The following is a 15249-nucleotide window of genomic DNA, read 5'->3' on the forward strand; positions in this document are numbered from 1 at the left end:
AGAAGACGGCAAAGCTTGGCAAGGTATCTACTTACGAAAAATATAGTACATCATTATTACTGTACAACGAAAACTGGAGGAATAGTAACGAAATAAGAGATAAAAACAACCTGCATTAGGAAATTACTCTCTTCTGTCCACAAAATGAGCTTTAGCAGGTAATTCAGAGGTATTCAGTAATCTGGCATTACACAGTAATGCAGCTCGGGATTGACATTTAAAAATGTTAAGTGGAAATATTAAACAACAGACGCATTATCCCTACGAAACATATGACAACCTAGCTTCTGTGTACAGCCGGATATTGCTGTCTACTGACTAAACGATATAAAGAAGACGATTATACAAACAAGAGCGTAGCGCGAGCTCTACATTATTATATTTCCGGACTACCTTAAACAATAATATCATAGACGAAACGCAGGAGAAGAGGATACGAACGTCATACAAATCAATCACAACAGACATCTACACACATCTGAAGAACTCTGTCGCATACGTAAATCCCTAGCACATATAAACAGCTGCTTAACTGTCAGATAAATACTGTAAATCAAACACTACACTATCCGCCCATTCTCTATCTATATGATTCACACCCACAATCCCCTTCACTCCACTCCTATATAATTAAACAAATACGCATGAACATAAAAGACTCCATGTAAGTGCGAGTGGGACTCCTGCGCTGAGGTTTCCGTTCATACTTAATTGTGTATGTGGACAGTTTATTCATCCAGGGAATCTAGAATTTCGACGATTTTTGCCTGTTATCAATATCTATACCGGCAAGTTATCAAAATGTGTGACATAAATGGCCGTATCTTTTGACTGCATTGACGTAGATGCTTAAATGATTTACGCCGCCAAGGGACCGTAAACTTTACACATTACATAAATTTCATCTTCGTACGTCTATCTGTTCCTGAAAAAAAAGGCGTCCTAACAGACGGACAGAGACAGCAGGATAAGAAATTTCCAAAATAATTTTTATGTGATATAATTACAAATTAACAAGCTGCGAATTCTTTCTCCTACTTGCTTCTTGCCAAATTTCATGGTTCTATATCAACGGGAAGTACACTATAGATTTTTATCAGTGCGTTTGCTAGTTTCAAAATATGTGACATAAATGGCCGAACCTTTAGATTACATTGTCTTAGAAGCTTAAATGTTTTACACCGCTAAGGGATCGTAGACCTCAGTACGCAACATAAATTTCAACTTGACGTCTACCCGTTCTGAGAGAAAAAGGATTCACGACAGTCGGACTGACAGACAAACAACAAACCGATTCAGTAAATGTTATCCTTTTACATCCCGAGGTGCGGACCCCTGAAATAGAAAAGTATAGATTAAAAAAAAGTTTTTTATATGAGAGAAAAATCTAATTTTGCCACAGGACACGTAAAATACACAATATTTACCTTCAGTCAGAGAAACATAAATAAACATTTGCAGTGAAATACTTAATAGCGTTTTACTTCAGAAAATGTGTAGTCAGTGATATTAGGCCGAAACAGCACCCTGATAGCCGTAAGAGTATCTGGAAAACGTGCATGTAGATGACACTCCCAGGTGTAAGAAAAACCACACAAAAAGGTAGAAAGTAAAATTCATGCTACAGTATCTTGCGAAACCAACCGTTTTTGGATCTACAACGAAAAGCAAAATTGATTTTACGTTGAGCTCCGAATTGCCGGCAATGTCTTTAGTAAATAAAACGAAACACATGTGCTAAGTATATAGGCATGCAAATAGTTACCAATAATGATTTGAAAACTTCAAATAATGTCAAACGAGTTCAAAAATCAAATGGCTCTGAGCACTATGGGACTCGACTGCTGAGGTCATAAGTCCCCTAGAACTTAGAACTACTTATACCTAACTAACCTAAGGACATCACACACATCCATTCCCGAGGCAGGATTCGAACCTGCGACCGTAGCGGTCGCGCGGTTCCAGACTGTAGCGCCTAAAACCGCTCAGCCACTCCGGCCGGCGTCAAACGAGTGATTATCTGTTTCCTAAATAATTTATCGGGTATGACCCTTGCGAATCTGCTGCTCGTGATATCGTATGTTACACGGTATTCTTTATGGAGTGAAATGTGCTTCAGTCAGTAGCTTTTACACTCGTTAACCTACAACTATCGATTTATACAGACGCAGATCTTTACAGCTAAATGTCCTAGACGAATGGTAGAACAGACATGTCTCTGTATTTCAAAATCGTTTTTATTCAGTTCTGCCGATTCGAGCCTGTAAATGCCGAAATTTTCGCAAACGTTAGTGCATTAGTGACGCTGTGCAAAACGAACTGCACAACTGGTCACACAGTTCTACAGTAAGCAGAAAGGAACAGCTTTTTGCAGTGACCACAGAGCAGCTGGCGGTACGAGTCGCTCCAGCGAACAGTCGCTGTCGTGGTCCGCTTCCGCTCATAAAGGCTGCTGCTATACAAGGCCACGCCCGAGCCAGCCGACACAGTTGCGCATTCCAGTGAGGTCAGAAGTACCTGATATACGATATATCAGATGTGACTATCGTTTCTTAATGTACTTTTGGTCATCAAGCTGGAATTCTCAATACTAGGTACCTTCCGAGCTGTCTTTTACAATGTTAAACTTAAATGATTCAAAGTTTTAGACTAGAAATTATACAGCAAACAAGTTTCTACGAGTATGCTACCTAAAATAGCTCAAACGGGAAAAAGGATTAAGATAAAATCGGCAAGAAGGTTTAACTTAAATCTGTATTACCCGAAAATTTGAATTCCAAAACTAATTAAAAATCCAGTAGGGTCACTAGAAGAACCAATTGTGAATGTAAGAATTTTAAGAAATGTGAAATTAAGAAGAAATAAAATAAAACTGTATTAGTACATACAGTAACCGAATTCTCTACTGACTCCAATCTCAACAATCTCTATACAGTCACCTACATAAATACAGCGTTATCGCTATTGGTTACTCTCAAAACTAACAATGTTAGGAAGCGGGACAATAACACATTGCTTAAGAAGAAGAATTTAATTTTTAGGAAAAACGCCTTAGTAAAGAACCCTTTATCATGTAAAATAAGAGCACAGTGTTACCAAGATTTTACTAATTGCATGTGGATAATCTTCGTGTATAGTGCTACGGAACAAGAAATAGGACCGAATCTCTAGTAAAGCAATAGAGAGGGAATTATTTCTATTTTCTGCTACCAGTCATACTTCTTTTGTTTTATGTTTAATTGAATACATTGCAACGCTTCTCAAGTACGTTTTGCTCGTCATCAGGCGTTTATGCATCAGAAAATACTTACTAGAAGATAAAATTTCTTAACCTAACTTAACATAGAACTGTTTTGCTCAGTGTTCGCTGCTGGAATGGCTATTGGAGTGTTTGGGGAAAGGAGGGGGGGAGGGGGGGGGGGGAGAGGGCGTACAACAGGTAGCTAGAAATCGATGTTCAGTGTAGCGTTCCGTTCTGCTGTTGTGGAGCCGTGTATCTTTGTCTGTTATGGCTGACACTACAGCCTCTGTGGGATGCAGATAGTTTTCCATCCGTTGTTACGATAAGATAACTGTGTGATGCGCTCTTTATATGTCAGATATTCACTTACAATTTTAGCGTCCCAAAGTGAACAACTGACATACAAAAAGCGTATTACATGATTATCGCACCTTAACAAGTGATGCAAAACTATCTGCATCCCATCATAAGCTGTGGCGTCAGTAACAACAGACAATAGCTCCATGCCAGCAGAAGACACCACAGGATAGCGGTTTCTGGCAACCCCCCACACTCTCCCCTTTTCCCCAAATGCCCCATAGCCATTCCAGCAGCGAACAGTGAACATAACAGTCCTACGTCGATTTAGAGTTAGACGTTTTATCTCTAAGTAACAATTTTCTGTCTGCATAAACGCCTAATCATGAACAAAACTTCCCTGAAACGCGTTGCAGCGTGTTAAATTAACCGTAAAACAAATAAAACTGACTGGTAGCTGAAAATACAAATAATTTCTCCACACTGTAACGGACCCTAAACTTAGCCAGCATGGTCAGAATTAATATAGGGATAGCTCTAAACGTAAAGTTACTGCAACATGTACCGCCGAAACAAAACATTTGTACTTTATGTAGCATATATAAATACACACCCTCTCTCAGAGTGATGTTATAAAAGGCCCACCATAGCTGCTGAAAGACAGTCGTGAGCCTTGAATCCAGACACCGTGGAAGAGGGCTGTTTTCGTGCAAGATGACCAAGCTTTTCAATAGGAAAGAAACATAATTTATAGCGTCAAATAATACATATAAATCATGATGATGGGCTTTCATGAAAATTCTATTTGTAACACAGATCTACAGCTACTTCTACATGATTACTCTGCAATTCGCAATTAAGTGCCTAGCAGAGGATTCCACCTTCAAGTTGTTTCTCTACCATTCCACTCTCTAACAGTGTGCAGGAAAACTGAACATTTAAATCTTTCCATACAAGTTCTGATTTCTCTTATTTTATTATTATTATCATTACTTCCTATGTTGCTGGGTGCCAACAAAATATTTTCACATCCTGAGGAGAAAGATGCTGAATGACATATCATGACGAGATCCTGCTGCAACGAAAAACGCTTTTGTTGTGATAATTCCCGCACACATTACATCCGTGGAAACCTCCCCCCCTACTTTGCGCCAATACAAAACGAACTGCCTTTCTTTCGACTTCTTCGATACCCTTTGTCAGTCGTAACGGAGGTGGATCCCACGCTGCACAGCAATACTCCAGAAAAGGGAGCACAAGCGTAGAGTGGGCAGTGTCTTTAGTAGGCCTGCTGCATTTTCGAAGTATTCTGACAATAAATTACAGTCTTTGGTTTGCTTTCCCAACTACATTATCCATGTCAGCGTTCCAATTATTCACCATTGTAATCCGTAAGTATTTAGTTGAACTGACAGCCTTTACATTTGTGTGACTTACCGGACAACCGAAATTTAGTGGACCTTTTAGTACTCATGTGGATGTCTTCACAATTTTCATTGGATGTAGATGTCGCAGAAAATGAAGAAAAGGAAGAAAGTTTCTTCATTATGTCCAAACTATGGAAATGAATAATCCAGATGACGTTCTCAGGTACACTGGGAACAAAACATGCACTTTTACAGACGATATCACATCAGAACTGTTGCACACTTTAAGACAGACAACTTTAATTATTAATGTATACTGAAAACAGAAATGTTGAAGGCATACACTAAAGAGACGAATAAAGTGGTACACCTGCTTAGCATTGTGTAGAGCTCCCGCGTTCACGTAGAAGTGCCGCAACACGACGTGGTATGGACTCGACTAATGTCTGAAGTAGTGCTGGGGGGAATAGACCCATGACTCCTGCACGGCTGTCCATAAATCCCAGAAAGTACGAGGGGGTGGAGATCTCCTTTGAGCAGCACGTTGCAAGGCACCCCAGATATGCTCAATAATGTTCATGTCTGGGGAGTTTGGTGGCCAGCGAAAGTGCCTAAACTCAGAAGAGTGTTCCTGGAGTCATTCTGTAGCAATTCTGGACATGTGGAGTGTCGGATTGCCCTGCTATAATTGCCCAAGCCCGTCGGAGTGCACAATGTACGTGAACAGATGCAGGTGATCAGAGAGGATGCTTGCGTACGTGTTACCTGTCAAGAGTCGTATCTAGACGTATCAGGGGTCCCATAATACTCAAAATGCGCACGCTTCACACCATTATAGAGCCTCCACCAGCTTGAACATCCCCTGTAGACATGCAGGGTCCGTGCATTCATGAGGTTGCCTCCGTACCCGTACACGTCCATGCGCTCGATACAAATTGTAACGAAACTCGTCCGACCAGGCAACGCGTTTTCAATCGCACACAGTTGAATGTCGGCGTTGACGGGCCAGGGCGAGGTGTAAAGCTATGTGTTGTGCAGTCATACTGGGCACACGAGTGAGCCATCGGCTCCGAAAGCTCCTATCAATAATTTTTCGTTGAATGGTTCTCGCGCTGACACTTGTTGATGGCCCAGCGTTGTAATCTGCAACAATTTGCGAAATGGTTGCACTTCTGTCACGTTAAACGTTCTTGCGGGATCTTTTTCTGGCCGCAGCGATGTCGGAGAATTGATGTTTTGTCGGATTCCTGATATTCACGGTGCACTCATGACGTAGTCGTACGAGAAAATCCCCGCTTCATTGCTATCTCGGGGTTGCTGTGTCCCATTGCTTGTGCGACGACTATAACACCACGTTCAAACTCACTTAAATCTTGATAAACTGCCATTGCAGCGGCAGTAACCGATCTATCAACTGCGCCAGCACTTGTTTTATATAGGCGTATTCAGCCTGTTTACGTATCCCTGTATCTGAATACGCATGGCTATAGCAGTTTCCTTGCGCTTCAGTGTATTTGGATGTACAATCATAACTACATTTCGCGAAGAGAGCAAAACAGTTTGTTCCAGTGCTGGTGGAATCAATTTGCTGAAATCACAATATTTCCTTACAAATATTAACCCTTGCCAATCGACAGCGAAAGAAGTGTGCATCCCTTAACTCTGTCTTTGATAAGGCGTTTGTTCTAACCGTACATCTGGAAATGAGCAATCTTGTAACAATAACCCTCCTATTATAATTAAAAATAATTAATTTGAGATTTAATCAAAACACAGAAAACAAAGCTTTCACGAAAATCAACGGAGCTTTTACATAAGGAGGTACAACATTTATAGTTTTCATTTCCTGTATCAGAATGTTGACTATATATATTTATATGTATTAATTATAGTATATATTAGTGGCAGTTGATTTATCGACATTGTTTTGTTAGCGAGTAGCCCAGTTTCAGCATATGAAACTGCACATGAGCCCTAATTCCTAGTTTAATCAGATAAATCTGACTAATATTCTAAGTTAAAAATAGAAGCAACAGTAATCGATGTCAAAGAATTTTTTGTAGCAAAATGTATACTGTGAAAAATTAGCACACGCTTCACACTATGATTATCATTAACTTGACATACTCCTAAACTTAGAAACTACAGAACGAAGTCCAACAATATCACTCGCAAACGTACAATTTACAGAAATTCGATGAAAATGAAACAAGTACACAAAATTTATGAAACTCTACGACTACACTTATATCGTCATACATTTACGAAATTCAACCTTCCGTCCTTGGAAAAGAAAAGAGCAATACATAGTAGCATATAATATAATATTCCTAAGAAGACTAAAGAATACTTAACCGATATAAATTGAAGTTGATCAGAAGAAAATTTCAGTCCTGCTAAAAACTTTCAAATACGAAGATTCACATCTTATGAGGTCAATGGAAACTTATTAGAATTCACTTCTGGCCTTTATCGCGTAGCTTAACACATTAAACCCTGGAATATGGTCTACGGGATTTCCCATCCCTAATGTGCCACCCCATTTCCCGCTTTTTTTTAATAGCGATTCTTTCCATCATTCTCGAATAAAATGAGTTTTAAGCAAGTCAAGTAGAACAAATGGAATGGTGAATGGCTCAGTGTCTGTAACCAGATGGAACTAGAAAAAATGAAGAGAAGTTCAGGAATTCATATACCATGATGGTACTAAGTTGAACTGAATGGAGCTGATGGAATCATTTTTTTTTCTTTTTTTTTTGAAAGGCTTTTTATACATTACATAGGGTCGATAACATCTCAAAAAGCAGCCTCCGAAATACCGAGATGAAAAACACTTAAGAAAAGAAACAAAGCATTTGTAGGATAACTGACATTCTTAATTTGTTTTTAGATACTGGAATGAGTCTGCTTCGGATTCACTGCAGCAGGTATTGAAACACCTTCGCCGTTGTTCAAACAACAGTAGAGCCACTTCTTCGTGTTCGTCTTGTAAACTTAAATGTCATTTCAGCTGGGATCAACTTGCATGATTTCCAAATTCGTTCATTCATTTTATCTCTTGTTACTACGCACTGTGGTTTGATATTTCAAACAAACCACACTTATATATAAGGCGAATGATACGACTAATAAAGAAAAAAAAATTATTTTATCTGGATACCATAGAAATCATGCCTTGATGTCTAAGTGGTAAAGTAGCAGACTGTAAATCCAACAAGCTAGGTTTCAATTAATAGTCAGTCCTAGACTTTCTATCCGATACTTTTCTCTTCTTTCACCTATAGCAATGTTTGTTGATGTGAAAATACCGTGTTACATCGTGGCTAGGAATGAACATTAAACTATAGATCCACCTATAACTAGGTCTTTTACGTCATTTCAATCGTCGGAGGAAGACAATGGCACACAACCTATAATAGAACCACACCTTGTCAAGAACTGTGGAACTGTGGTGTTCAAACCAATATGTCACGCAAACCGTGACGAAAAGAGGCAAATGTATTCTTCTACGAAAATTTCTAAGCACATAGATAATTTATAATTTAAAAGTCGTAATATTTAACTGTTCAAATTAAAAAAAGAGATTATTTAGAATATGGATGTCTATTTTTTTTAATCTAACGCTAATTTCAGGCAATAACAGTGCACCTTCCACTCGTCCCTACACGTTTGCCAGGACGCATAACTTCTAGAATAACAGCCGGAGCGATTTGGCGTGGGATAACAGCACAATAATAGACACAGCAACGATCCTAATGCGATTTTCCGGTAGAGAATCACATTGCGTCATCTAAGTTGTGGGCAGTCTGAAGCACACACTACGAGAAAAAATTTCAGGAAAACACACAAGATGGAGAAGACTGATCCATTTCATATAGCGAGCGAAATGGCACAATGGTTAAGATTCTACAGTAGCATTCGGAGCGCAGCAGCTCATAATCTTAACTATCCAGATCCAGGTTCCCCCTGGAGTTCCTGAATAGTTTAAGATCCATTGCAAGGAACGTCATCGAATCCTTTACCCATTCTTCTCCAGTCCATGTTTGTGTTTCGCCTTTAATGATCTCGTATTTTGAGATTACTTGTTTTAGTTATATTTTCTGGGGATTTATTTTAGTTACATTATTTTCTCCGTTGTCGAAGGAACACTAAACCTTCACCCTTCATTTTTCATGAGATGAAGGTGTTTTGACGTTGATAACTAAATAAACTGTAGCATATTCGGTCTCGTTCAAATTTTAGTTGACTTGAACAGATAAAGATTTCGGTTTCACATCCGTCACAGTTATCTGCAGGAGTCGCTTCCCAGAGGTACTCCGGTTTTATTGTGCCAAGAGGCACCTGGAATATAAGAAACATGCTTTAACTTCATACGAGACAGTAACTCGTGTTTAGGAACTTTGGCGTACAATCAGTGATTACATAAATATTTTAATCTGTGGAAGTATGCTCACAAAAATATGTCCTCCATTTTCCCTATAACTGGTTCTACATCTACATCTACATTTATACTCCGCAAGCCACCCAACGGTGTGTGGCGGAGGGCACTTTACGTGCCACTGTCATTACCTCCCTTTCCTGTTCCAGTCGCGTATGGTTCGCGGGAAGAACGACTGTCTGAAAGCCTCCGTGCGCGCTCTAATCTCTCTAATTTTACATTCGTGATCTCCTTGGGAGGTATAAGTAGGGGGAAGCAATATATTCGATACCTCATCCAGAAACGCACCCTCTCGAAACCTGGCCAGCAAGCTACACCGCGATGCAGAGCGCCTCTCTTGCAGAGTCTGCCACTTGAGTTTATTAAACATCTCCATGACGCTATCACGATTATCAAATAACCCTGTGACGAAACGCGCCGCTCTTCTTTGGATCTTCTCTATCTCCTCCGTCAAACCAATCTGGTACGGATCCCACACTGATGAGCAATACTCAAGTATAGGTCGAACGAGTGTTTTGTAAGCCACCTCCTTTGTTGATGGACTACACTTTCTAAGCACTCTCCCAATGAATCTCAATCTGGTACCCGCCTTACCAACAATTAATTTTATATAATCATTCCACTTCAAATCGTTCCGCACGCATACTCCCAGATGTTTTACAGAAGTAATTGCTACCAGTGTTTGTTCCGCTATCATATAATCATACAATAAAGGATCCTTCTTTCTATGTATTCGCAATACATTTCATATGTCTATGTTAAGGGCAGTTGCCACTCCCTGCACCAAGTGCCTATCCGCTGCAGATCTTCCTGCATTTCGCTACAATTTTCTAATGCTGCAACTTCTCTGTATACTACAGCATCATCCGCGAAAAGCCGCATGGAACTTCCGACACTATCTACTAGGTCATTTATATATATTGTGAAAAGCAATGGTCCCATTACACTCCCCAGTGGCACGCCAGAGGTTACTTTAACGTATGTAGACGTCTCTCCATTGATAACAACATGCTGTGTTCTGTTTGCTAAAAACTCTTCAATCCAGCCACACAGCTGGTCTGATATTCCGTAGGCTCTTACTTTGTTTATCAGGCGACAGTGCGGAACTGTATCGAACGCCTTCCGGAAGTCAAGAAAAATAGCATCTACCTGGGAGCCTGTATCTAATATTTTCTGGGTCTCATGAACAAATAACGCGAGTTGGGTCTCACACGATCGCTGTTTCCGGAATCCATGTTGATTCCTACATAGTAGATTCTGGGTTTCTAAAAACGACATGATACTCGAGCAAAAAACATGTTCTAAAATTCTACAACAGATCGACGTCAGAGATATAGGTCTATAGTTTTGCGCATCTGCTCGACGACCCTTCTTGAAGACTGGGACTATCTGTGCTCTTTTCCAATCATTTGGAACCCTCCGTTCCTCTAGAGACTTGCGGTACACGGCTGTTAGAAGGGGGCAAGTTCTTTCGCGTACTCTGTGTAGAATCGAATTGGTATCCCGTCAGGTCCAGTGGACTTTCCTCTATTGAGTGATTCCAGTTGCTTTTCTATTCCTTGGACACTTATTTCGATGTCAGCCATTTTTTCGTTTGTGCGAGGATTTAGAGAAGGAACTGCAGTGCGGTCTTCCTCTGTGAAACAGCTTTGGAAAAAGGTGTTTAGTATTTCAGCTTTACGCGTGTCATCCTCTGTTTCAATGCCATCATCATCCCGTAGTGTCTGGATATGCTGTTTCGAGCCACTTACTGATTTAACGTAAGACCAGAACTTCCTAGGATTTTCTGTCAAGTCGGTACATAGAATTTTACTTTCGAATTCACTGAACGCTTCACGCATAGCCCTCCTTACGCTAACTTTGACATCGTTTAGCTTCTGTTTGTCTGAGAGGTTTTGGCTGCGTTTAAACTTGGAGTGGAGCTCTCTTTGCTTTCGCAGTAGTTTCCTAACTTTGTTGTTGTACCACGGTGGGTTTTTCCCGTCCCTCACAGTTTTACTCGGCACGTACCTGTCTAAAACGCATTTTACGATTGCCTTGAACTTTTTCCATAAACACTCAACATTGTCAGTGTCGGAACAGAAATTTTCGTTTTGATCTGTTAGGTAGTCTGAAATCTGCCTTCTATTACTCTTGCTAAACAGATAAACTGTCCTCCCTTTTTTTATATTCCTATTAACTTCCATATTCAGGGATGCTGCAACGGCCTTATGATCACTGATTCCCTGTTCTGTACATACAGAGTCGAAAAGTTCGGGTCTGTTTGTTATCAGTAGGTCCAAGATGTTATCTCCACGAGTCGGTTCTCTGTTTAATTGCTCGAGGTAATTTTCGGATAGTGCACTCAGTATAATGTCACTCGATGCTCTGTCCCTACCACCCGTCCTAAACATCTGAGTGTCCCAGTCTATATCTGGTAAATTGAAATCTCCACCTAAGACTATAACATGCTGAGAAAATTTATGTGAAATGTATTCCAAATTTTCTCTCAGTTGTTCTGCCACTAATGCTGCTGAGTCGGGAGGTCGGTAAAAGGAGCCAATTATTAACCTAGTTCGGTTGTTCAGTGTAACCTCCACCCATAATAATTCACAGGAACTATCCACTTCTACTTCACTACAGGATAAACTACTACTAACAGCGACGAACACTCCACCACCGGTTGCATGCAATCTATCCTTTCTAAACACCGTCTGTACCTTTGTAAAAATTTCGGCAGAATTTATCTCTGGTTTAAGCCAGCTTTCTGTACCTATAACGATTTCAGCTTCGGTGCTTTCTATCAGCGCTTGAAGTTCTGGTACTTTACCAACGCAGCTTCGACAGTTGACAATTACAATACCGATTGCTGCTTGGTCCCGCATGTCCTGACTTTGCCCCGCACCCGTTGAGGCTGTTGCCCTTTCTGTACTTGCCCAAGGCCATCTAACCTAAAAAACCGCCCAGCCCACGCCACACAACCCCTGCTACCCGTGTAGCCGCTTGTTGCGTGTAGTGGACTCCTGACCTATCCAGCGGAACCCGAAACCCCACCACCTTATGGCGCAAGTCGAGGAATCTGCAGCCCACACGGTCGCAGAAACGTCTCAGCCTCTGATTCAGACCCTCCACTTGGCTCTGTACCAAAGGTCCGCAGTCAGTCCTGTCGACGATGCTGCAGATGGTGAGCTCTGCTTTCATCCCGCTAGCGAGACTGGCAGTCTTCACCAAATCAGATAGCCGCCGGAAGCCAGAGAGGATTTCCTCCGATCCATAGCGACACACATCATTGGTGCCGACATGAGCGACCACCTGCAGATGGGTGCACCCTGTACCCTTCATGGCATCCGGAAGGACCCTTTCCACATCTGGAATGACTCCCCCCGGTATGCCTTCGGAGTGCACATTGGTTTTCTTCCCCTCTCTTGCTGCCATTTCCCTAAGGGGCCCCATTACGCGCCTGACGTCGGAGCTCCCAACTACCAGTAAGCCCACCCTCTGCGACTGCCCGGATCTTGCAGACTGAGGAGCAACCTCTGGAACAGGACAAGCAGCCATGTCAGGCCGAAGATCAGTATCAGCCTGAGACAGAGCCTGAAACCGGTTCGTCAGACAAACTGGAGAGGCTTTCCGTTCAGCCCTCCGGAATGTCTTTCGCCCCCTGCCACACCTTGAGACGACCTCCCACTCTACCACAGGTGAGGGATCAGCCTCAATGCGGGCAGTATCCCGGGCAACCACAGTCGTTGTCTGATCAGGGGATGCGTGGGACGAGCTGGCCGTCCCCGACAAACCCCCATCCGGACGCCCACAGTGATGCCCATTGGCAACAGCCTCAAGCTGTGTGACCGAAGCCAACACTGCCTGAAGCTGGGAGCGAAGGGATGCCAACTCAGCCTGCATCCGAACACAGCAGTTGCAGTCCCTATCCATGCTAAAAACTGTTTTGCAAAGAACGTCTGAACTAATCTACAGAGAGCGCAAACAAATCGACAAAATTTAAACGGTTATTAAAATACAAGATTGCCTAGTAAATGTTCAGCGGCGGAAGGAGACTACGCGAATGGTTTCATGGTATTTTGTCAAAATTCTTTAGCTATAAGCATGGCTATGAGGATCCTGTGACGTAATTTTAAGCCGCTGTTAGAGCTCTTGATATTGCAATTTCTATGCGTTGATGTTTTATATTTGTATCACTCTCTCGACAGTATCGCTCGATACAGTGAAAAAAAAAGTCAGTACCTAACGATAGCTGTAAAGCCGAAACCACTGTGAGACTAGTCCTTATTCTACTGCGTTGTTAACCGTGTCCATTCCAGGCAAATATAATATTCTGTGACAGTAGATTTAAATGGTTTGTTCGGAAAGTATAGTTTTCATAAAACATTCTGTTCTCTTCTCGATCATGTCTTTTTTGCTACTAAATTTTAGCATCACTCGAATACTGGTTCTGGTTGTTTATCTAGTCCACGGAACTAGGTTATGGTCATTGTTAAAACTCCCTCTTATTGTTTGATTTGCTTTTGATTTTCTCATTTTCATTGTAGTATTTCGCCTATAATTAATCCTCGCTGATATACCACATTGCTTAGTACCACAATTGGAGCTGTAATTCGACGGGCGATGGTGCTTGTCTGCCAAGCTGATTCCTCAGCCTTAATAATTGCTTTAGTTGGCAAATTTGGTTTATAAATGAAAGAGTGCTAAGTATTTTGTCAACGTGAATCACGTTCGACGTGAAAATTGTAGTGCTATTTAGGTTTTTTCTAAAAATTTGTGTTCCCGTTTGGTAGTGAAAATAGAGTTTCGAAGATACCTGTTATTAGCTATCTAACGATTGTGAGAGGTAATATGTCGTAAATAGGGCTACATGTGGGCAAGAGCGCTGACATTATGGTGTTAACGACGAATTCACATTCTACTGCTGTAACGCTTTCACTTTTCCTCTGCAGGCGTTTGGCGTTAACATCAACAAGTACCCGCAGATCAGGAAGTGGTACACGAGATCAAAGCAGGAGATGCTCGGCTTCGAAGAGCTGAACCAGGCCGGCGCCAATACGCTGGCCAGCATACTCAAGCACAAGGCCCAAGAGAACGAGGGAGACAAGGAGCACACTTGAAGCACTTCCGTGTGACGTCACATCACGTCACGGCATGTCACGTCTCTGTCGCTGCACGTCTCCTTCCAGTCACAGGGCAACTCAGCAAAAGGCAGCCACTCTTAGCTCCTGTACTGAAAAATATCTCTGCCTATATATAGTCAAATAAATATGCAAACCACTGTCTTCACTCTAAGATTGACTTCAATATACCACATCTGCTGAACGATTCACGAAAATACAATAATAATTTTTCAGGATGGCTAACATTTTCCTGAACTGCGTCTCCTAACGGTCTTTATTAATGTTAGTGTATGACTGTAAAACACTGAAGTGTTTACTTTACTTGGTAACATATAGCACAGGTCATTTTAACAATGAAAGTTATGATGTGTGTAACACTTACAAATTGCTCCTGACGTTTCCGTTTGTTAAAATCGTAGCATGCAAAGCCAACTAGAAGCCAGATATAACGTGACGTTACTTTATTAAACTGTACATACATTTTCAAGCTTTAATTTTTAATTGCTTATTTGTGTAACTGATTTGTGAATCTCTTCTTATGAGGTTGTCTATTGCTATAAAGTGTTACTGAAATTATCTGTTGCATGGAAACTTTTAATCAGAGAAATTTCCGAGTATTTATCTTGGAAGAATTACTCTGCTAAATATGCTTATAACATGGTCTCGGTTAGTGCTCCGAAATCAGTATGCCGCCACAAGGCATAAGGTCTGATGTGAACATATACATACTATTGTAAGAAATACAGGGAATCGAATATAAACACACTGTGAATTCTTCTCTTTTTAGAGAAATTAAATGTCATT

At 41.2% G+C, this 15249-nt stretch overlaps 1 protein-coding gene across 1 annotated transcript in view; it reads left to right on the forward strand.

The window, feature by feature from the left end:
• Positions 1 to 14607, forward strand: part of LOC124777328 (glutathione S-transferase D7-like) — a 95195-nt gene extending 80588 nt beyond the window's left edge. The window contains exon 6 of the mRNA XM_047252687.1: positions 14275 to 14607. Within this exon, the coding sequence (XP_047108643.1) occupies positions 14275 to 14442 (168 nt within the window). The 3' untranslated portion in view covers positions 14443 to 14607. The remainder of the gene's footprint in view (positions 1 to 14274) is intronic.
• The last annotated feature ends 642 nt before the right edge of the window (positions 14608 to 15249 follow it).

This window comes from Schistocerca piceifrons, chromosome 2 (genome assembly GCF_021461385.2).
Source record: "Schistocerca piceifrons isolate TAMUIC-IGC-003096 chromosome 2, iqSchPice1.1, whole genome shotgun sequence".
Lineage (NCBI taxonomy): Eukaryota > Metazoa > Arthropoda > Insecta > Orthoptera > Acrididae > Schistocerca > Schistocerca piceifrons.